The sequence below is a fragment of the Lutra lutra genome, chromosome 5 (genome assembly GCF_902655055.1).
Source record: "Lutra lutra chromosome 5, mLutLut1.2, whole genome shotgun sequence".
Taxonomy (NCBI): Eukaryota; Metazoa; Chordata; class Mammalia; order Carnivora; family Mustelidae; genus Lutra; species Lutra lutra.
This window is the reverse complement of record NC_062282.1, coordinates 94,913,152-94,932,133: the sequence shown is the minus strand read 5'-3', so window position 1 is coordinate 94,932,133 and position 18,982 is coordinate 94,913,152. Positions and strand designations below refer to the sequence as shown.

The window sequence follows — 18,982 nt, the reverse complement described above, 5'->3', positions numbered from 1 at the left end:
AAAGTAAGCCAGCCTAGAGATAGAGATTTGAGAGTCAGAAGCAAACACTGTTTTTTAAAAGATTTTATTTATTTATGTGAGGTACAGCAAGAGTGGAGAGCAGGGGGAGCAGCAGGCAGAGAGAGAAGCAGACTCTCCACTGAATAGGGAGCCCGACATGGGGCTCGATAGCAAGACTCCAGGATCATGACCTGAGCCGAAGGCAGCCACTTCACCGACTGAGCCACTCAGGCGCCCCAGAAGCAAACATTTGATAACTTTATCACACGGCACAGTCAGATGAGAGAAATACGATGACACGGTACTAGGCTTATACTATTCCCATGATAATGGACTGTAACATACAGTTGCAACCTCCATATGTAGGTATAAGTAACATATGCTTGAAACATTTAACACATACTGTTGTGACAATAGAAAAAATTCAAACTAACTTCCTAGCGAAGTTGATCTCAAAGTAAGGGTAAGCAAAACATACTTTCAACCAGAAATGTAATTCACAGAAAGACTAATAGAAACACTCCTTTCTCCTACCCTTGTGCTTTCCTCAAGCTGCTCAGCCTAACATTCAGGCCTCTGTGTGAGTTAGGAAAGGGTAAGGAGCCGACTGCACTGAGCCGCCTTCCGCCACAGAATGCTGCGGCGCTCCCAGCTTATTTTCCCGCCTGTCTTCTAGACGGCTTGGGCTTAGAGGAAGCAACTTCCGCAGCATTCAAGATCATATTAGCGACATAAATAGCTACAGAAAGCTCATTTCGCAATTCTGATTGCACCGCCTCCTAATTACATGGTCTTGCACAAGTGATTTAACCTTTCTCAGTATTGATTTCTTCCCTTACGTAGGAGTAACTAACATCTCTAGCATGTGGTTGTTATAGAGGTGACATAACATAAACATTTAACACAGGTAGCAGAGGAAAATAATTACAGTATAACATATGCTTTGATGGCCACAGATCACCATGGGAAGAAGTTAAACTTAGCCTGGGTAGGAGATGGGTAGAGAAGGTGGAGGTAGTCCAGAGGTGATAGTGGAGCTAAGTCATAAGGGAAAAACAAAAATTAACCAAATAAAGGAGAACCTAACCCAAAAGGGGTTAAAGGAAAAGGAAAAACAGGAGTGGGAGGATTGTGGGGAAGGCACTTGAACTTGACATCTTTAGAAAACATCAGTGAAAGGGACTCCTGGCAATTTCCAGATTTAACATTTGTCGTTTTGTCCATTTACAAATATACCCAGACGATCATGACATATAGTATATCTTTCATTTTAATAAGGCAGAAATTTGAATCATGAATAAGGTAAGACTAGTGCACTAACATCTAAAGAAGATAACTTCTGAGATATTGGGGTACCAGAATCAATGAAGAGGTCTAGGGAAAGGAGGTTTTCATATAAAGATGAATTTAATTTTGACATCTAAAGTAGATGGGGCGCCTGGGTGGCTCAGTGGGTTAAGCCGCTGCCTTCGGCTCAGGTCATGATCTCAGGGTCCTGGGATCGAGCCCCACATCGGGCTCTCTGCTCAGCAGGGGGCCTGCTTCCTCCTCTCTCTCTGCCTGCCTCTCTGCCTGCTTGTGATCTCTCTCTGTCAAATAAATGAATAAAAAAAAAAATTAAAAAAAAAATAAAGTAGAGATGTTTCCTAAAGGAAATCAAGAATGTCAGATAAGAGGCCAGAAATAATATTTGTTCAGGTGTCCCAGAGTTCAGAATATTAGTATACAGGTGGAAGCTGAGAATCCATGGGATCAAATATATCACTCTGGAATACTGAAGACAGCAGGAAAAAATCATGACAGAACGCTTCTTACACATGTCCATTTCAATTCAGTCTTAATGCAATGAGTAGAAGTAGTGTGCTTACTAAATGCTCAACATTAGCCTATCAAAACCATCCTCTATGATGAGGGAAGAACATGGATAAAGAATTAAACACAAGGGTAAATATAATGTGCTTTTAAGCTAGTGCTATTGTTAGTTTTGATTAGAAATAGGTAACTATATTAAGCAAATAAGACAGGGCTAAGTTACAGAGTTTTAATTACTACAACAGAACTTTTAACCCTTTGGGTTTCTGTATTCACTAATTTTCTTTCTTTCTTTTTTTAAACACTGCAGAAAGGTAATCTATTTATAGAAGAGTGATTTAAAGGCATTATTATTTTCTTTACAAACAGATGGAACAGGAACGTCCACTTTTTTTTTTTTTTTTTTAAAGATTTCATTCATCACTTGGCAGAGAGACAGATTACAAGTAAGCAGACAGAGGAGAGGGAGAAGCAGGCTTCCCACTGAGCAAGGAGCCCGATGCGGGGCTCAATCCCAGGACCCTGAGACCATGACCTGAGTGGAAGGCAGAGGCCTAACCCACTGAGTTACCCAGGCACCCCAGGAACTATCCACTTTTAAAAAAACTCTACATTCCAACCCTCCACTATTATTTATAATTAATTTTTTTTGAGAGAGGGAGGAGAGGTAGGGCAGAGAGAGAGGCAGAGAGAGAATCTTCCAATGTAGGACTCAATCTCACGATGCTGAGATCAAGACTTAAACCGAAATCAAGAATCAGACCCTTAACCAACTGAGCCACTCAGGTGTCCCTCAACCCTCCACTATTATTATAATTCACTGAACTTCCTGTATCAAAGGCTACCCCGCCCCCACCAGCCCCTTCCCTAGATTTGACTCTCCAAATTTCCATCTCTTCATCATCTGAGGGAACACATACCAGAATCTTTGGGAGTAAAAATCCTTGAAGGTGATTTTCTTGGAGTATATTTAACAGATTCACTATTCTAAATATTGTCAAGGCATAGGTGTTTCAGCAATGAGTATTGTGTCAAAAGTGATATTCAGGAAAACCACACTTAAAGGCCTAGTGGAAGCATTGGTGGGGTAAAAGACCAGGAGGGGATTTATAATCCAAATACATGTATCTTACATGGTTCAAATCCCAGCTCTAGCTATTTACTGGCTGTGTGACTGAGCAAATTACAACCTATTTATACCTTAATGTATTTTTGGGTAAAATGGGATAATGATAATACCTATCTTAAAGGGCTATGATGAAAATTAATGACATTAATGAATATATAGATAATATTAAAATGAATATAAAAACTTTGGTCCATCACTATTATAATAACGATCATAATCATTATCATCTAGCAAAACACTTAAATAGCAATTAAAATCTGAATCACAAGGTTGAATCATTTTTTAACTCTAGTTCTGAATTTTAAAAAAATAGCTTGTTAAAAAACCCCACAAAACTCTAATTTCAAGAGGGCATATCAGCTTAGGAATTGCAAATATTACTGACACCAGATCATTTTACAAATCAGTTAAATGAACACTTTCTGACCGTGTACAGTGGAAAACATGCTGTGCCATATATATAGCAGGAGATACAAAAATGAGTGAGATAGAGACCCTAATATCTTTCATAACTCAGAACAAAGGGATTAGAGTTTTACCTGACTAACTCGATTAACTTCCTCCTCTTCTTCTTCAGCTTCCTCTCCAAATGAAAGTAAACTAAAATTTCTTATCAAAAAAAGAAAAAAAATGAGAGAAGAATGAAAGAAAATTGAAAAAATTAAACAAAACTTATACTGTATTTTCAAGGCAATAAAATAGAATTTACAAGAACACATTTTAACTGTTCAGGAATACACAATATAACTTAGTATTCAGCAGAAATATACTAAGGATCTGTATTTTCAGCATAATGTTAAGGCATTGGCCTCAGACCCGAGAAATTCATATATTAGATGAAACTAATGACCAAAAAAATCCATCCTCAGCACTACCATTAAATATATTAAGTCAAGCATGACAGAAATAATTAAGCCTTTTATATTTATAAAAACTGGTTAGCAAAATGGGAGTTTTCCGAAAACCTAATAAATATATAGCCCTGAGAGCACTACAAATGGGAAGCAATTAATCGTGTCTTCCAAAATGTCATAATACTTTGAAATTGATAAGTTACACAATACTGTCAAATAAAAAAAATATAAGCAGTAAACGTAACAAAAAAATAGCCCATGGGGAAGAATAAACTGTTTGTTTTCTTTGAGCCTTCAAACTAAAGACAGCCCAAAGAAGATAAATAGCAAGTTATTAAAACTCTCTCTCAAATACTGAAAAAATAAAAGATTTGGCAACAAGAAGAATTTTTTATTTCAAAACCTAGATGCAATCAAAGACTACCATATCATCCCTAATATATTTGCTATGAATTAAAAACAAAAACAAAAACACCCAGCTTTTGGGCTAATGTCAAGATAAATAATAGTGATGAAATATTGTACCTAAATGTGGTGATGGTGACCTTTCACCCAGAGGTAAATTAGTCAAAAGAAATGAATCAAAAAATAGAAGAATATCAAATACACCACCATATAAGAATTTATTTTGCCACAAGACATCAACTGCTTATTGAAGTGGCTCACTTTTGACAGTTTATAAAAGCAGCTTAACTTCCTTATACTGTAGGGTATCATGGAAAAGAAACACATGTGATTGAATACCTATGCCACTGGGTGTTTTCAAATTCCCCCTGCTCATTTTCTCTTCCTAACACCCAGATGTTGTAATTATAATTTCCATTTTACAGGATGGGGAAACTGAAGCTCAGAAATATGAACACACTTTGCTCTTATAAATGGTGTCAGGCAGGATTGTACCTGGAACTGTCTGAATCTAACAACTATGAATATACTAAAATCACTAATGTGGATGCTACACTTCACTAAAAGAGGAAGTTGAAATCTAACTCTCTGATACCTATTTTAATAAAATAGACAAAACTAGTAATATGAAAAATATTGTCCACAAAATACTGTAACTTACTTACTACAAAACAGGAGTGAAAAGTTAAATTATGTAACCATGCAGTCATTATATCCTTCATACTTGACTTTCCAAATTCTTTACACAGAGCATATATTAGTTGAAAAACAAGTAAAAAAAAAAAATCTTAACTCATTTACATAAATAACTGCTATAGTGATCATAAATATTAATACAGATTTCATGCAGACATGTGACACAATACTTCTTTAGCTTGTTACATACAGTATTTTAATAAAAGAAATGCATATTTAGAAAAAAAAAAAACCACCTCATAATCCAGATATCTCCCCAGTCGACACTGGCCTCTCCCTCACTAGTAAACAGTTGTTACAAAAGGAAATAAAATGAATGAATTTCTATTATTCTATTATTTCTGATTACTTTGTGCCTTTGGGCTTCAGTTTCTTTACTTCTTCCTCTGGTTTCTCTTTTTTTGGCTTTTTTATTTCTCTTGGAATGATGTCATCAAAAGGATTAAACAAAACCTATGGAAAAAAATAGTTTGAAAACATTTTCCCATTTTTAAAAATTTCACAAAAAATTAAAACCAGTATTCAATTGTGTTAATATTAACTTCTGTATTTTTTGCTCACATAACTATTATAAGTCTAGTGATATATTTACTACATAAAGTACTTCCACTTACATGGCCTTGCTGGATTTTCCTGATAATCCTATGTGTAATTAGGTAAAAGGTATTTTATCCTGATTTCACAAAAGGGAAAAACATTCAATAAAACATAATACCTAGTAAGCAAGACAAGCTCAGAGAGTATGACCCCAAATCAAATGCTTCTAAGGACCTTCTTCCTCAATGAAGGATCACTCTAAAATTACCCAGGAAGGCACTTCATTGAGCTAAATAAGCCTAATTCTTCTAATTTTCCCTTATAAGTCAAGGTTTTCATATACTGGATTATCAGCTAAAGTTTCATCTTTGAAACCAAAGCCTTCAATTTAAAAAAAAAATTCTTAAATCAGAAATTGTGCCTAAATTACAGAGACAAAATCCGAATTATGATGTTGATTTAGTATAAAGCCTTTACCCAACAGTATAAAAATACTAACAGGGCGCCTGGTTGGCTCAAATGGTTAAGCATCTGCCTTCAGCTCAGGTCATGATCCCGGGATCCTGGGATCGAATCCTGTATCAGGCGCCCCTGCTCAGCGGGGAGACTGCTTCTCCCTCTGCCTCTCTTTCTTTCTGTCTGTCATGAATAAATAAATAAAACCTAAGAAAAAAATAATAAAAATTAAAAAATAAAATAAATAAAAATACTAACAGCCCGCTTCTCTTACGTGATAATTTAAGTGCTGTATCTTGGACATCATGCTCCTACCTCACAGCTTCTTATTCTGTGTGGATTACGTGGTCTTTCTTCCTCATCTACGTCAACTTCTGTCAACCGCAGCATGTTATACACTGTATCCCCTGTGACCTATCAAACAAGACAGAAAACCTAACTGTAAACTATTATATTCATTCTTTGAAATAAGAGAGGGCTTCTGAAAATACTTTTTCAATAATTAAGAGGAAATCTCGTATTTTTATATAGGAGCCTACGCATTAAATAATACAAATAAAGCAACTTCTTCTCAAGGGGAAAAAGCATAAAGGGAGTTCAATCCCTCAATAACATTTTTAGAAAACTTCCAATATATATTTAACATCAGGTTTTATTAAAAGTGAAGATACGATGCCAAGTAACCTCATACTGAATGACAGCTTTTCATTTAAACAAAATAAACAAATTCAGATTTTAGAAGTGGGTGGAACGAGCAGATAACAATACCACCTGTAAGTGCTTAGCACACATTATCTTGTTATGTCTCCACAAATATCCTAACAGCAGGTACTGCCATTATCCTCCTTCTCTAGATAAGAAAACTGAGATTCAAAGAAGTTACAGAGCTGACAGTGATGGCCTTTCTGAATACTTATTACTATGCTACACTTTGTCTCTAATGTGAACGTTATATATTAGCAATTGTAAAAAGTGGTGCAGAACGACAGTCTAAATCTCACTTTATTATATGTTTTGATTTTTTAAAAACGGTAGGAAGGAAAATCTACGAACATCAGACAACCTGTTATAGTGGTTCAAATGTGCATATTTTAACCCATGTTGTTAAGTTTTAAGCAACCAGATTGTATTGCATGTTTTCAGCATGAGTCCTTTCATTCAACATTTCTCAGGCGTTTTAAAATAATACCAATTTTCCAGTTGTGCTCAGTTTGTTTTTTCCCTTTCATCCTCACACAATCCAGTTTTGCCTAGGCTGTGGGGAAACCATTCCTACTGAACCAGTAGAGGGAGCTGATACACTAGTGATGTCTAACATGCCTACGACTTAAAACATGGAAATATGTTTTTTAGAAGGGAGAGTGAAAAAACAAAACCGTCAGAATCCCCTTTTAAAGAAAGATGTTAAATGTGAACAGGAATAAATAGGTACTACTCAAAGTAATATTTCAGGTAAAATGTTTTAATGTTAACACAACTTCCACTTTACACTTAAGAAATTTATCCTTGACAAAAATAAACTTTAAACTACTAAATGTTGTTACCTAGATTTCTAAAAACATAAAAACATTATCAGATGAGCAATATAGTAGCTAATATCATCAGTATGATTTTAGAAAAGAACATTTACAGTCATAATTAATGACTCATTTGAAACATACAAACAAAAATAAAGGTGGTCCCTGATAGTTCTTTGTAAAAGGAATATATTCCATCATTTTTAGAAATAATAAATATCCCAGGGAATATTTTTATGAGGGCAGCTCCTAGATAAGTTGGTCATATTTATCAAAGAAGCTGAAGATAACTGGACACAAACCTTTCCAAAAATGGTATGTTTATTGTTGAGTTCATCTGCTCGACCCAGTGTAAAGAAAAACTGGCTGCCATTATCATGAGGACCAGCATTTGCCATGGCAACCAGTCCTCTCCGATTAAAACGTAACCGGGAATGGAATTCATCCTGAAGCATAAAAAAAAAAAAAAAAAAGTTTAGTGAATGACCTCAGTTATAAGGTTCTTCCTACTCTGTTAACCAGGTTCTGTATAACTTCCAATCAAAAATGCTAAAGTTTTATTTGACTGATTTTCAAGTATAATCAAATCCAATACTTCCTATTCCTTCACTAATGTTAAACTTGACTTCACTAGCCTATAAGCATCTTCTAAATATCCTCAACCACAAATGTATCCTATTTTATGGGAAAGCTGCCTATTTACACAGAAGAAGGGCACTCAAAGGGGAAGAGATTTCTAAGTCATTCCTCTATTCCCAACCCTTAAAGTTATCTAACTTTTTAGAACCTTCTGTTTTTCTTTTCCAAAAACACTACCTTGGAGTCATTGTAGGGTCTTCAACTATTGCCCCTCCCCACTCCATTCTAAAGGTCTTGAAAAAATGGCTTTCTTCTTGTTTTTTAATTCAAGGAATCTACTTAATTGTGTTATGTGCTTTACTTTTTTTTAAAGGTCTTTGTTGAGTCTTTTCTGAACTGGCACTGCTCCCATTTGCCAGTTTTCCAAAGAACCAGAGCAAGCCTCTCTAAACTGGATTTCTTGCTATGGTAGGGCTACATAACATACATTAGTCTCTCAGTTAACAGAATTTCTATCCAGACCTGATACTAGACTCATTTATAATATAGGCGTATGATGTAGTCAGTGCTTTTCAGAAAGAAAGTTATTTTTCCTTAATAAGTAATTGTCAAAGATTTGAGCACAAAGAGTCATAACTTGGGATGCCTGGGTGGTTCAGCCAGTTAAGCATCTGCCTTCAGCTCAGGTCATTATCCCAGAGTCCTGGGATCGAGTCCCACATCAGGCAACTAGCTCAGCAGTGAGCCTGATTCTCCCTCTACCTCTACCGGCCACTCTCCCTGCTCGTCCTCTCTCTCTGTGACAAATAAATAAATAAAATCTTAAAAAACAAAACAAAAAAAAGTCATAACTCTTTCTACTGTATCAAAAGTGGCCTAATGGAAAAACTTAAGATAATGGTATTACATAATAAGCAAAAATCTCAATTTAGAAAAGAATTATGAGAAAGTGCTATACTGTTACACTGAACAATAGAATAAAGGAATGCTTTCTACTAGATGGAAGCTCTAAAATCATGAGACAAGTCAATTTGGTAAAATGCAAAGTAGTTTTTTAGTTACATTTGAGACTTTTTTATTATAGCCATTCCTCATTTTCTTTCTTTTTTTTTTTTTAAAGATTTTATTCATTTATTTGGCCGAGAGATCACAAGTAGGCAGAGAGACAGGCATAGAGAGAGGGGAAGCAGCCTCTCTGCTGAGCGGAGAGCCCGATGCGGGGCTCGATCCCAGGACCCTGAGATCATGACCTGAGCCGAAGGCAGAGGCTTAACCCACTGAGCCACTCAGGCGCCCCCATTCCTCATTTTCTAAGGCCATTATCATCTGGAAATTAAAGCAAACAGTTCAAGTATTTTTCTTAAGAATCACATAGTGACCCAGTAAAAAATTAAAAGAAACTCCAGACCCTCTATCTCATTCGTATAAACATGATGTCTTTAAAAATTCTCATATTTTAAGAGCTACCGATGTTTACTCATACAAAGAACATGACATTGGTACCATCAGATTAATAAATAACCTAAGTTGTAGTTTTTATTTGAACCCACTGTTATTAACTACAATGCTCTTTTTTTTTCTTTTTAGATCTGTGTAGGCAGTTAATAAATCACTGACCTATTCTTAATTAATACACTTTTTTCCTAATATATTTTATGTTAATTCTTTCTTCTGTCCCCTTGTGATTTCCTGTTATGACATGTGTTTTAGGCTACAAACATCTGTTGTGCATAATTAAGAATGAGTTCTGCTTTGGACCTAATTGCGCCTCCCCAATTCATAGAATGAGGCTCTAACCCTCCGTGTGACTGTATGGGAGACAGGGCCTGCAAGGAGATAATGCTAAGTTAAGTGATGTTATAAGTGTGAAGACCTAATCCAGGACTGCTAGTGCCCTTATAAAAAGAGGAAGAGACTCCAAAGTTCACTCTCTCTACCATGTGAAAACATAGCAAGGAGGTGGCCATCTGCAAGCCAGGAAGAGACCCTTCGCCAGAAACTGAATGCTAATAAGTTGACCCATACTTCCTAGCCTCCAGAACTGTAAGAAATAAACTGCTGTTGTTTAAGCAAACAACATGGGTTGTTTCAGCCAACCCATCAGTGGTATTTTATTATAATGGTCCAAACAGATTAATATAAATTCCATATAGTGTTAAATATTTTAAAATAGGATGGTATATGAAATGTTCTAAAAATCTTTTACATTTACAGAGTTTCAGAGATCAGATATTGCCAGATATCAAGAATTACATAATATAGGTTTTTTTCCTGCCTCACATTTTCCTCATGACCACAAGCAGGTATACCTGAATTCAACCTAGTGTAAAAGCTAGCAATAAGACAACTCAGAATGCTCGAAAGGGGAAGTGCTGCTCTTATACCTGTATAATCCTAAACACGTGACAGGTACCAGATTTTGTGCACTAATGTGAAATGCATTTTTTTCATGTGGGGCACAGTCATTTCAATTAAGCAATCCAAACTGATTTGCAAATAAATAACAATAAAAATTCAGTTTCACCTTGAATGGGGCTCCATAGATAGACTCTCCACCAGTCCCTGTGCCAGTAGGATCTCCCCCTTGGACTATAAAACCAGGTACAACTCTATGAAAAATGGTGTTGTCATAATATGCTGAAAGAAATTTAAAATAATTTAGCAAAGTCTAAAACGAAGTGTATAGCTTTGAGAGTTAATATTAGAGTCACAAGATTTTTTTCTCACACTATTAAATAGGCTCATAAATCAAACCCCTTCTTTCCTACTTACCATAAAATGTCTACTCAAAATAGTACAATTTCTACAAAAAAGCATGGTGGTTGTTGTAATTATTTCCAAGATTCTCTCCAACTCCAGATTACAGTTTATGTATAAATATATTTGGAAGCTATAAAAATACAAGAGGGATCATATATGATCTCTTAATAGTACTTATTATTTGGAACCTGAAGTCATTAAGGAGACTTCACCAAGAAAAAGAAGTGGTATGTGGCAGAAGCATGACATCTCTGTGAGGTAAATCCTGAGCCAAGAAGTTGGTGAGGGCAGAAGGGCAATATTTAGGGTTTGACAGAATCAGAGTTTAAAGTGGAAAACATATGAAGAATATATATGTAGCCCTGAAGGAAGTACTGAATAAACAAAACCTATTATTATTGTTGTAAAAGCAAACAAAAAACAAGTAGCAGCATAATAGATGGGAGATGGAGTTAATTCCCGAGTGTAGTCCTAGTTCAGTCATGTGTTTAGGATTGGAAAGCAGAAAGAGGGAGAATAGTTCCCTGAAAGCTTCACTGAGCTGCAGAACTGCCTGACACCAGATTTCTTGTCATTCATACAGGATTATAAATGTCTTTATTATGTAAATAATATTGAGTTGAGTCTTCTCTTATTTGCACCTAAACACAAGGTAACTCATTCAATGACAAATACAATCAAGTGTCTACTTTATGAGTCAAAGCAAGACTATGGTTTATCATAATTCATAAAGTACTATATAATACAGTGGCTTATAGGCACCCTCATCATTATTTACATTTGCAGGATCTATCTGGACGTAAAATCCACACTTTAAAGCAATATTGGCAAGAGAGACTCAGTGCAAAGAAGTGCTCCTTGGTTACAAATAGAAACTGTAAAAACTGAATCTAAAAGTATCTCTCCTGTATTAAGTAACCATTTACTCAGAGTAGGTTAAAACTAGGCAGCATTCAGTTCTGACTCTTGCATCTTGTTGGCTGGGTAGCCTTAAACATAATTTTTTCCCACCATTTTTAAAAAATGGAGATATAATTGACATTTAACATTATAGTAGTTTCAGGTATAGAACATAATGATTCAGTATTTATATATATTGTGCAGTGTTCACCACAGTAAGCTTAGTTAACAGCCAGCAGCACCTCACAAAGTTACAAATTCCTTTTTCTTACGATGAGCACTTTTAAGATCTACTTTCTTACCAACTTCCATATATGCAATACAATATTATTAACTATCATCTACCATGATATACATATAATTTTCTCATTATTAACTGACTGAGCCACCCAGATACGCCCAAAATTTTTAATTATAAAATAAATAATTATTGGGGATCCAGTGTATAGCATGGAGGTTATAGTTAACAGTACTGTGTTGTATACTTGAAATTTGCGAAGAGAGTAGATCTCAAGTATTCTCACCACACACACACACTCATAAGGTAACTATGTGAAGTGATGGATATATTACTTAACTTGATAGTAATAATCATTTCACAATGTGTATGTGTCTTAAATCATCACACTGTACACTTTAAAAAGATCATGTTGTACATCCTAAATATATACAATTTTTATTTGTCTATAATACCTAGGTAAAGCTAAAGAAAAAAAAAAAAACGACTAAAAACTTGCCTTTAACTGCCGTATCTATATCATGTTCCACCCTCCTGGTTTTTACTCATTTACTTTTTAATTCTGGAAATCATCCCTTGTTGAAGTAAATACTGATATGAATGTTCTAAGACCTAGAAATTTCATGACTTGTTTAAATCATAGAATTAGTTCATTAAAATGGGGTTCTCGATTTTAAAACCTTGACTTTACTTGGGAGTATTTTCATTTAAATTAATCTTCTCAGGTTTCTTCTTAGCCTCTGCAGTAATAATTCTATCTTTCACCTGTTCAACTTAAGGGAATTGCTCTGAGTTATTTTCTTATGATTTTCCTATTCTTTTCTCTTTCTCCTTGTGTTCTTATAAATAGGGGAATAAATTTTTTGTTGTTCCAATTAAGTTCCACCATGACCTAACTTAACTTTATTTTTTCTTCACTATCATATTATATCCAGATGTTTTCTGTTTCTCCCATTCACCTGGTCATGGATTATTAATTACCATTCATTCTTTCTAATGTTTTTGTACTTTCACTCTTCCCCTATAAAATTTGAGCTTTTGAGTCTTCAAAACTTCTTTCCAGAAGCAAGTCTGACTTCTCTATGTCTACTCTGTTTCTTGGTTCTGTTGATAGTTATTTGAGGCTTCTCTGACTGTACTACCTGTCTGACTCAATTTCCTTCCTGCCTGCCATAGCAATTATTAATAATGGTCTTTGCAGATGTCTTTCCCTCTATTTTGGGGGAGCAGGTTTTTGGGGAAGTCTATTTATTTTTATATCTTAAATCCTCCCCTGGTAATTATCTATTTGTATAATTATTATCTATTTGGAGAGCTCTTTCTGTATCCTCCTACTGGTTATACTAAGTTCTCTTTCACACCTTGCTTTTGACTCAAAATATTGTTTTCTGATACCTGATTAACCCTGTCTCTCTTTACCAATCAGATATAACTTAGAAAGATAATGATTTGCCACCACTGTAGATATCTGAAACCATATGCAATGTATTCCAAAAGCCAGTAAGTTACAAAAATGTTTATAATGTTTAGTTCTACAGGAGAATATTCTGAAGGAGAAAACACTCAAGTGGATGTATAATTCTGTAAAGTTTATTGAAAGAAAAATAGTCACTTTGTGACTCGGTCTAAAATCATACTGGAAACATTGATAATGACATCACTGAATGTTGAATGGAAGGCTTCATTGAGAAGATGGAACTGTGGGCAGATATTAAAAAGTGGGTAGACTTAAACAGTAAAGAAGGAAAGAAAAAGTATTCTGAAAGGAGACTGAGGATATGAAGCAAGGTATGAGGGTATGTGTGAAAGTGGAAATGGGAAGGAAATGCTCAGGAATTAAAAGTAATAGTCAGCTGAAGCCATATGGTTATTTCCTGCAATGAAAAACAAGGCTGGAAGGCTAGGAAACCAAGCCATCTGAGGATTTGGCTGCTAGATGGATAAAAAAAGAGGGTAAACAGATTAAAGATTACAGAAAGAAAGACCCAGGCAAAAGCTAATCACAATCAGCAGGTGAAAGACAAGGCAATCTGGTTTAGTTATAGCTGACAGAGGAAGTGTAAAGTCCACTACTAAATTGGGAGTAAAGTCCACTTCGATATGTAAATTAGAGTAAAGAAGAGAGAAAATGGCTGGAATTCTAAATTTGACAGTTATTTGGATAGAAGTAACAACTGAAGAGTAAACCCAAGGCAATCTCAGGGAGTACCTTTATTTGGAGGATGAAAGAAAGAAGTGGGGAATAGACAAAGATAAAAAATGATCAAAGTTTTACTGGAGAGATAAATTTCTCTACTGAAGATACACAGATTTATTTGAAAGACAGTCTTTATCTCCTCCCTCTATTTCCTGACACAGTAGCTCAACACCATATCACTCATATCAACTCCTATCATTCATCACCACCATTTAACAGCAGGCCTCAATGTTGTGGAAAGATACACTTCAGTTTATTTTTAAATTAATAAAAAATTTCCTACAGAATAAAACTCAAGAGTTATGATTACCTTCCAAACAAAGCTGAATGAAATTTCTGCAAGCTTTAGGAGCTTCTTTTGACCACAACTCTATGTCAATATCTCCAGCTGTAGTTTTCAATAAAACCTGTAGAAAGAATATGACATCATTACATTAAATTATCATTTTGGGGGCACCTGGGTGGCTCAGTGGGTTAAGCCGCTGCCTTCGGCTCAGGTCATGATCTCAGGGTCCTGGGATCGAGTCCCGCATCGGGCTCTCTGCTCAGCAAGAAGCCTGCTTCCCTCTCTCTCTCTCTCTCTGCCTGCCTCTCCGTCTACTTGTGATCTCTCTCTGTCAAATAAATAAATAAAATCTTTAAAAAAAAAATTATCATTTTGGCTTGATAATTAGTTGAAATGCTGCTCAATTTAAGGCATTCATTAATGAGTTTTCAATCTTAAAGTTAAAAACTTTGCTGGGCTTTTCTTGCTATACTAAAAAAAAAAATACACTCAAAAAGTACAACAGGGAAAAGACAGTGTCTTCAACAAATGGTACTGGAAAAACTGGACAGCTATATGCAGAAAAATGAAACTGGACCACTTTTCTTATACCATACATAAAAATACACTTAAGATGGAATAGAAACTTAAATGTGAGACCTGAAACCATAAAACTCCCAGAAAAAAAAAACAGACAGCAATGTGACACTTGCCTTAGCAATGTTTTTGTAGACATGTCTCTTCAGTTAATAACCAAAATACATAAAGAACTTATACAACCCAACACCCAAAAAAAAAAAAATTTTTTTTTTCAATTAAAAATGGGTAGAGGAAAGAAAAAAAAAAATGGGTCGAAGACCTGAATAGACATTGTTCCAAAGAAGACATACAGATGGCTAACAGACATAGGAAATCATGCTCAAATCAGCTAGCAATGCAAATACTCAAGGGAATGCAAATCAAAACCACAATGAGATGTTACCTTACCTCTGAGAATGGCCAGAATCAAAAAGACAAGAAGAAATAAGTGTTGGCAAGGATGTAGAGAAAAAGGAACACTCATGAACTGTTGGTAGCAATGTAAACTGGTGTGGCCACTGTGGAAAGCAGTGCAGAGATTACTTAAAAAATTGAAAACGGGGCGCCTGGGTGGCTCAGTAGGTTAAAGCCTCTGCCTTCGGCTCAGGTCATGATCCCAGGGTCCTGGAATCGAGCCCCACATGGGGCTCTCTGCTCCGCAGGGAGCCTGCTTCCCTTCCTCTCTCTCTGCCTGCCTCTCTGCCTACTTGTGATCTCTGTCAAGTAAATAAATAAAATCTTTTAAAAATAAATAAATAAATAAAATTGAAAACAGAATTACCATATGATCCAGTGATTCCACTACTGGGTATTTACCCTAAGAAAATAAAAACACTAATTTGAAAAGGTATTTGTACCCCTATGTTTACAGCAGCAGTATTTATAATAGCCAAGATATGGAAGCAACCCAAGTGTGCATCCATAGATGAATGGATAAATAAGTGGCATGGATGTCTGTGTGTGTGTGTGTGTGTGTGTGAGTGTGTATGTATATACATAAATATATATTATATATATAAATCTGGTAGTAGAATATTAGTCATAAAAAAGTGCAATATGGCTATTTGCAGCAGTATGGATAAAGACGGTATAATACTGCTAAGTCTGACACAATAATACAAATACCATATGTTCTCACACATATGTGGAATTTAAGAAACAAAACAAACAAAAGCGTCAAAAAAAGCCCTCAAACCCTTAAATACTGAGAACAAAATGGTGGTTGTCAGAGGGGAAGTAGGGGATGGTGAGACAGATAAAGGAGATTAGAGAGTACATTTATTTTGATGAGCAGTGAATATTGTATAGAATTGTTGAATAATTCTACTGTTGAATCATTCCACCTCAAAATAATATAACACTGTATGTTAATTATACTTGAATAAAAAAATTCAATACAAGTCATTATAAATTTATATCATTCAAATACCATTTTCAGAAATAATGTAGGACTTAAGAAAAAAATAGCATATACCTTTTTAATCAGAAAAACTTACTCATTTAAAAATCAATCATTTAAACTTGCTTTAATTAAGAAAGTTTGCAGCCTTTCTTCCAATAATATTGGCATAGCAAATTGAGAAATTAAAGAACAGGGGTGCCTGGGTGGGTCAGTGGGTTAAAGCCTCTGCCTTCAGCGCAGGTCATGATCCCAGGGTCCTGGGATGGAGCCCCACATTCAGGATGCCTGCTCAGCAGGGAGCCTGCTTCCTCCTCTCTCTCCTGCCTCTCTGCCTACTTGTGATCTCTGTCTGTCAAATAAATAAACAAAATCTCCAAAAAAAAAAAAAAAAAGAAAGAAAGAAAGAAATTAAAGAACAATGAACCCATGAAACCGTGACACCATAAGACAATTTTACAATTATGTTTTTACATATAAACATTCTACTTTCTCATTCAAAATCACGCCATTCCTGGAGTACCTGGATGGTTCAGTCTGTTAAGCATCTGACTCTTGATTTTTGGCTCAGGTCAAGACATCAAGGTCATCAGATTGAGCCTCATGCCAGGCTCCGTGGGGAGTCTACTTGAGATTCTCCCTCCCTCTGCCCACCCCTCTTCTCTCTCTCTCAAAAAAAAAAAAAAAACATTCCTAATTTACAATGAAACACTCTTTTTTAAAAATTTTTAGAAAGATTTATTTATTTGAGAGAGAGAAATCACAAGTAGGCAGAGAGGCAGGCAGAGAGAGAGGGGGAAGCAGGCTCCCTGCTGAGCAGAGAGCCTGATGCGGGGCTTGATCCCAGAATCCTGCTATCATGACATGGGCTGAAGGCAAAGGCTTAACCCACTGAGCACCCAGGCATACCTACAATGAAACATTCTCCATCTAATTCTAGGTTGTATATTACTAAAATGGTATATCTCAAAATCACCATCTATAGTCAATGGAATCCTTTGATAGCCTCTTTTCTACCTGCTCATGAAGATAAGGACTTCTAACTTGGCTTGGCATGAAACAACACCCAAAAGATCTATTCTGGAGGGGACCTGGATGGCTCAGTAGGTTAGGTTTCTGCCTTCAGCTTAGGGCATGATCTTAGGGTTCTGGGATTGAGCCCTGGGTCAAGCTCCCTACTCAATAGGGAGTGTGCTTCTCCCTCTATCTTCCCTGGCTGGTGCACATGTGCATGCTCTCTCACTTTCTCTCAAATAAATAAATAAAATCTTAAAGAAAGAAGAAAAGAAGGAAGAAATGAAGGAAGGAAGGAAGAAAGAAAAGAAAAGAAATACTCTATCATGACAAATCAACCCAGCTAGATTCTCATATTCTTGGGAGGTATATTTTTGGGATGCAAAGTGAGTGACTAACTCCCTAGACTGTATCTAGAACACTGGGTAACACCTTCTGATTTTGAATGAAAACTGGTATATACCCCAATCCCAAAAATACAGTATATCTAAAAAGACAATGTCCTGTCCTACCTATTATCCCCTTGTATACTTAAAATAAAATGTTACTGTTAAAGGGAACCTACACATGTCTTCTCTCCTTTCGAATTCTAATACAATGATTCCAACTTTTTCAAAGTATGCATCCGTATTAGCAAAGATGAGAAGGGAAGTGGGAAGGAGTTAAGGAATTGGGTGCACACAGTCCTCAAATATGTACTTTTTTTCCTATAGTATTTTAAGAGTCACAGAATATAAACATTTCAAAGGATTACATAAAAACAGTATTTTTAGATAACTCTTAATCTTCTTTACTAGTGATATAATGAAACTTTTTAAAAAATAACAGCATTACTGAGATATAATTCACATACCAAACAAGTCACCCTTTTAAAGTGGTTTTTAGTACCATGACCACTACTTAATTCCAGAACATTTCATCACCCTCAAAAGAAACCCCGTCCCCATTAGCAGTCACTCCCTATTTCCTCTTACTCCTATCCCTTGGCAACCACTAATCTACTTTCTGTATCTATGGCTTTGCCTACTGAACATTTCATATAAATGGAATCATACAATATGTGGCGTTTTTTTTTTTTAAGATTTTATTTATTTATTTGACAGACAGAGATCACAAGTAGGCTGAGAGGCAGGCAGAGAGAGAGGAAGGGAGTCAGGCTCCTTGCTGAACAAAAAGTCCGATGCAGGGCTCGATCCCAGGACCCTGGGATCATGACCTGAGCTGAAGGCAGAGGCTTTAACCTACTGAGAGAGAGCCTGCCTCTCTCCTTACTTGTGATCTCTGCCTGTCAAATAAATAAATTTTTCTTAAAAATCTTAAAAAAAAAAAAAAAGAAACCACTGCTCTAAAAAACGAGCTAATATACGTCATCCCTGCCTTTGTAGTGTGTGGAGTCAGGGTGCTCAAAGGACAATAGTGACCCTTCCACTTACAAAGGGTAAAGGAGCTTTGTTACTTTAGACATGATATCTAACATATCTGTGACCCAACTTCCTTATGTAAAAATAGGTATAATATTCTTATAGGTTTGTTGAGGACAAAATGATTTATTCTACATAGACTGCTTTGAACAGTACCTGACAAATAGTAAATGCTCAAAAAATAGTAGCTATTACTATTGTAATTATTATTCTTATATAATTTT

At 35.7% G+C, this 18,982-nt stretch overlaps 1 protein-coding gene across 2 annotated transcripts in view; it reads right to left on the bottom strand.

Moving 5' to 3' along the window:
• CWC27 (CWC27 spliceosome associated cyclophilin) overlaps positions 1 to 18,982 on the bottom strand; it is a 196,688-nt gene that overhangs the window by 173,057 nt on the left and 4,649 nt on the right. For both annotated transcript variants that reach the window (XM_047728916.1, XM_047728915.1), the window contains exons 2-7: positions 14,391 to 14,487; positions 10,510 to 10,622; positions 7,709 to 7,852; positions 6,205 to 6,303; positions 5,246 to 5,349; positions 3,481 to 3,550 (exon numbers count right to left, since the gene is read on the bottom strand). In XM_047728916.1, coding sequence (XP_047584872.1) covers positions 3,481 to 3,550; positions 5,246 to 5,349; positions 6,205 to 6,303; positions 7,709 to 7,852; positions 10,510 to 10,622; positions 14,391 to 14,487 — 627 coding nt within the window. The remainder of the gene's footprint in view (positions 1 to 3,480; positions 3,551 to 5,245; positions 5,350 to 6,204; positions 6,304 to 7,708; positions 7,853 to 10,509; positions 10,623 to 14,390; positions 14,488 to 18,982) is intronic.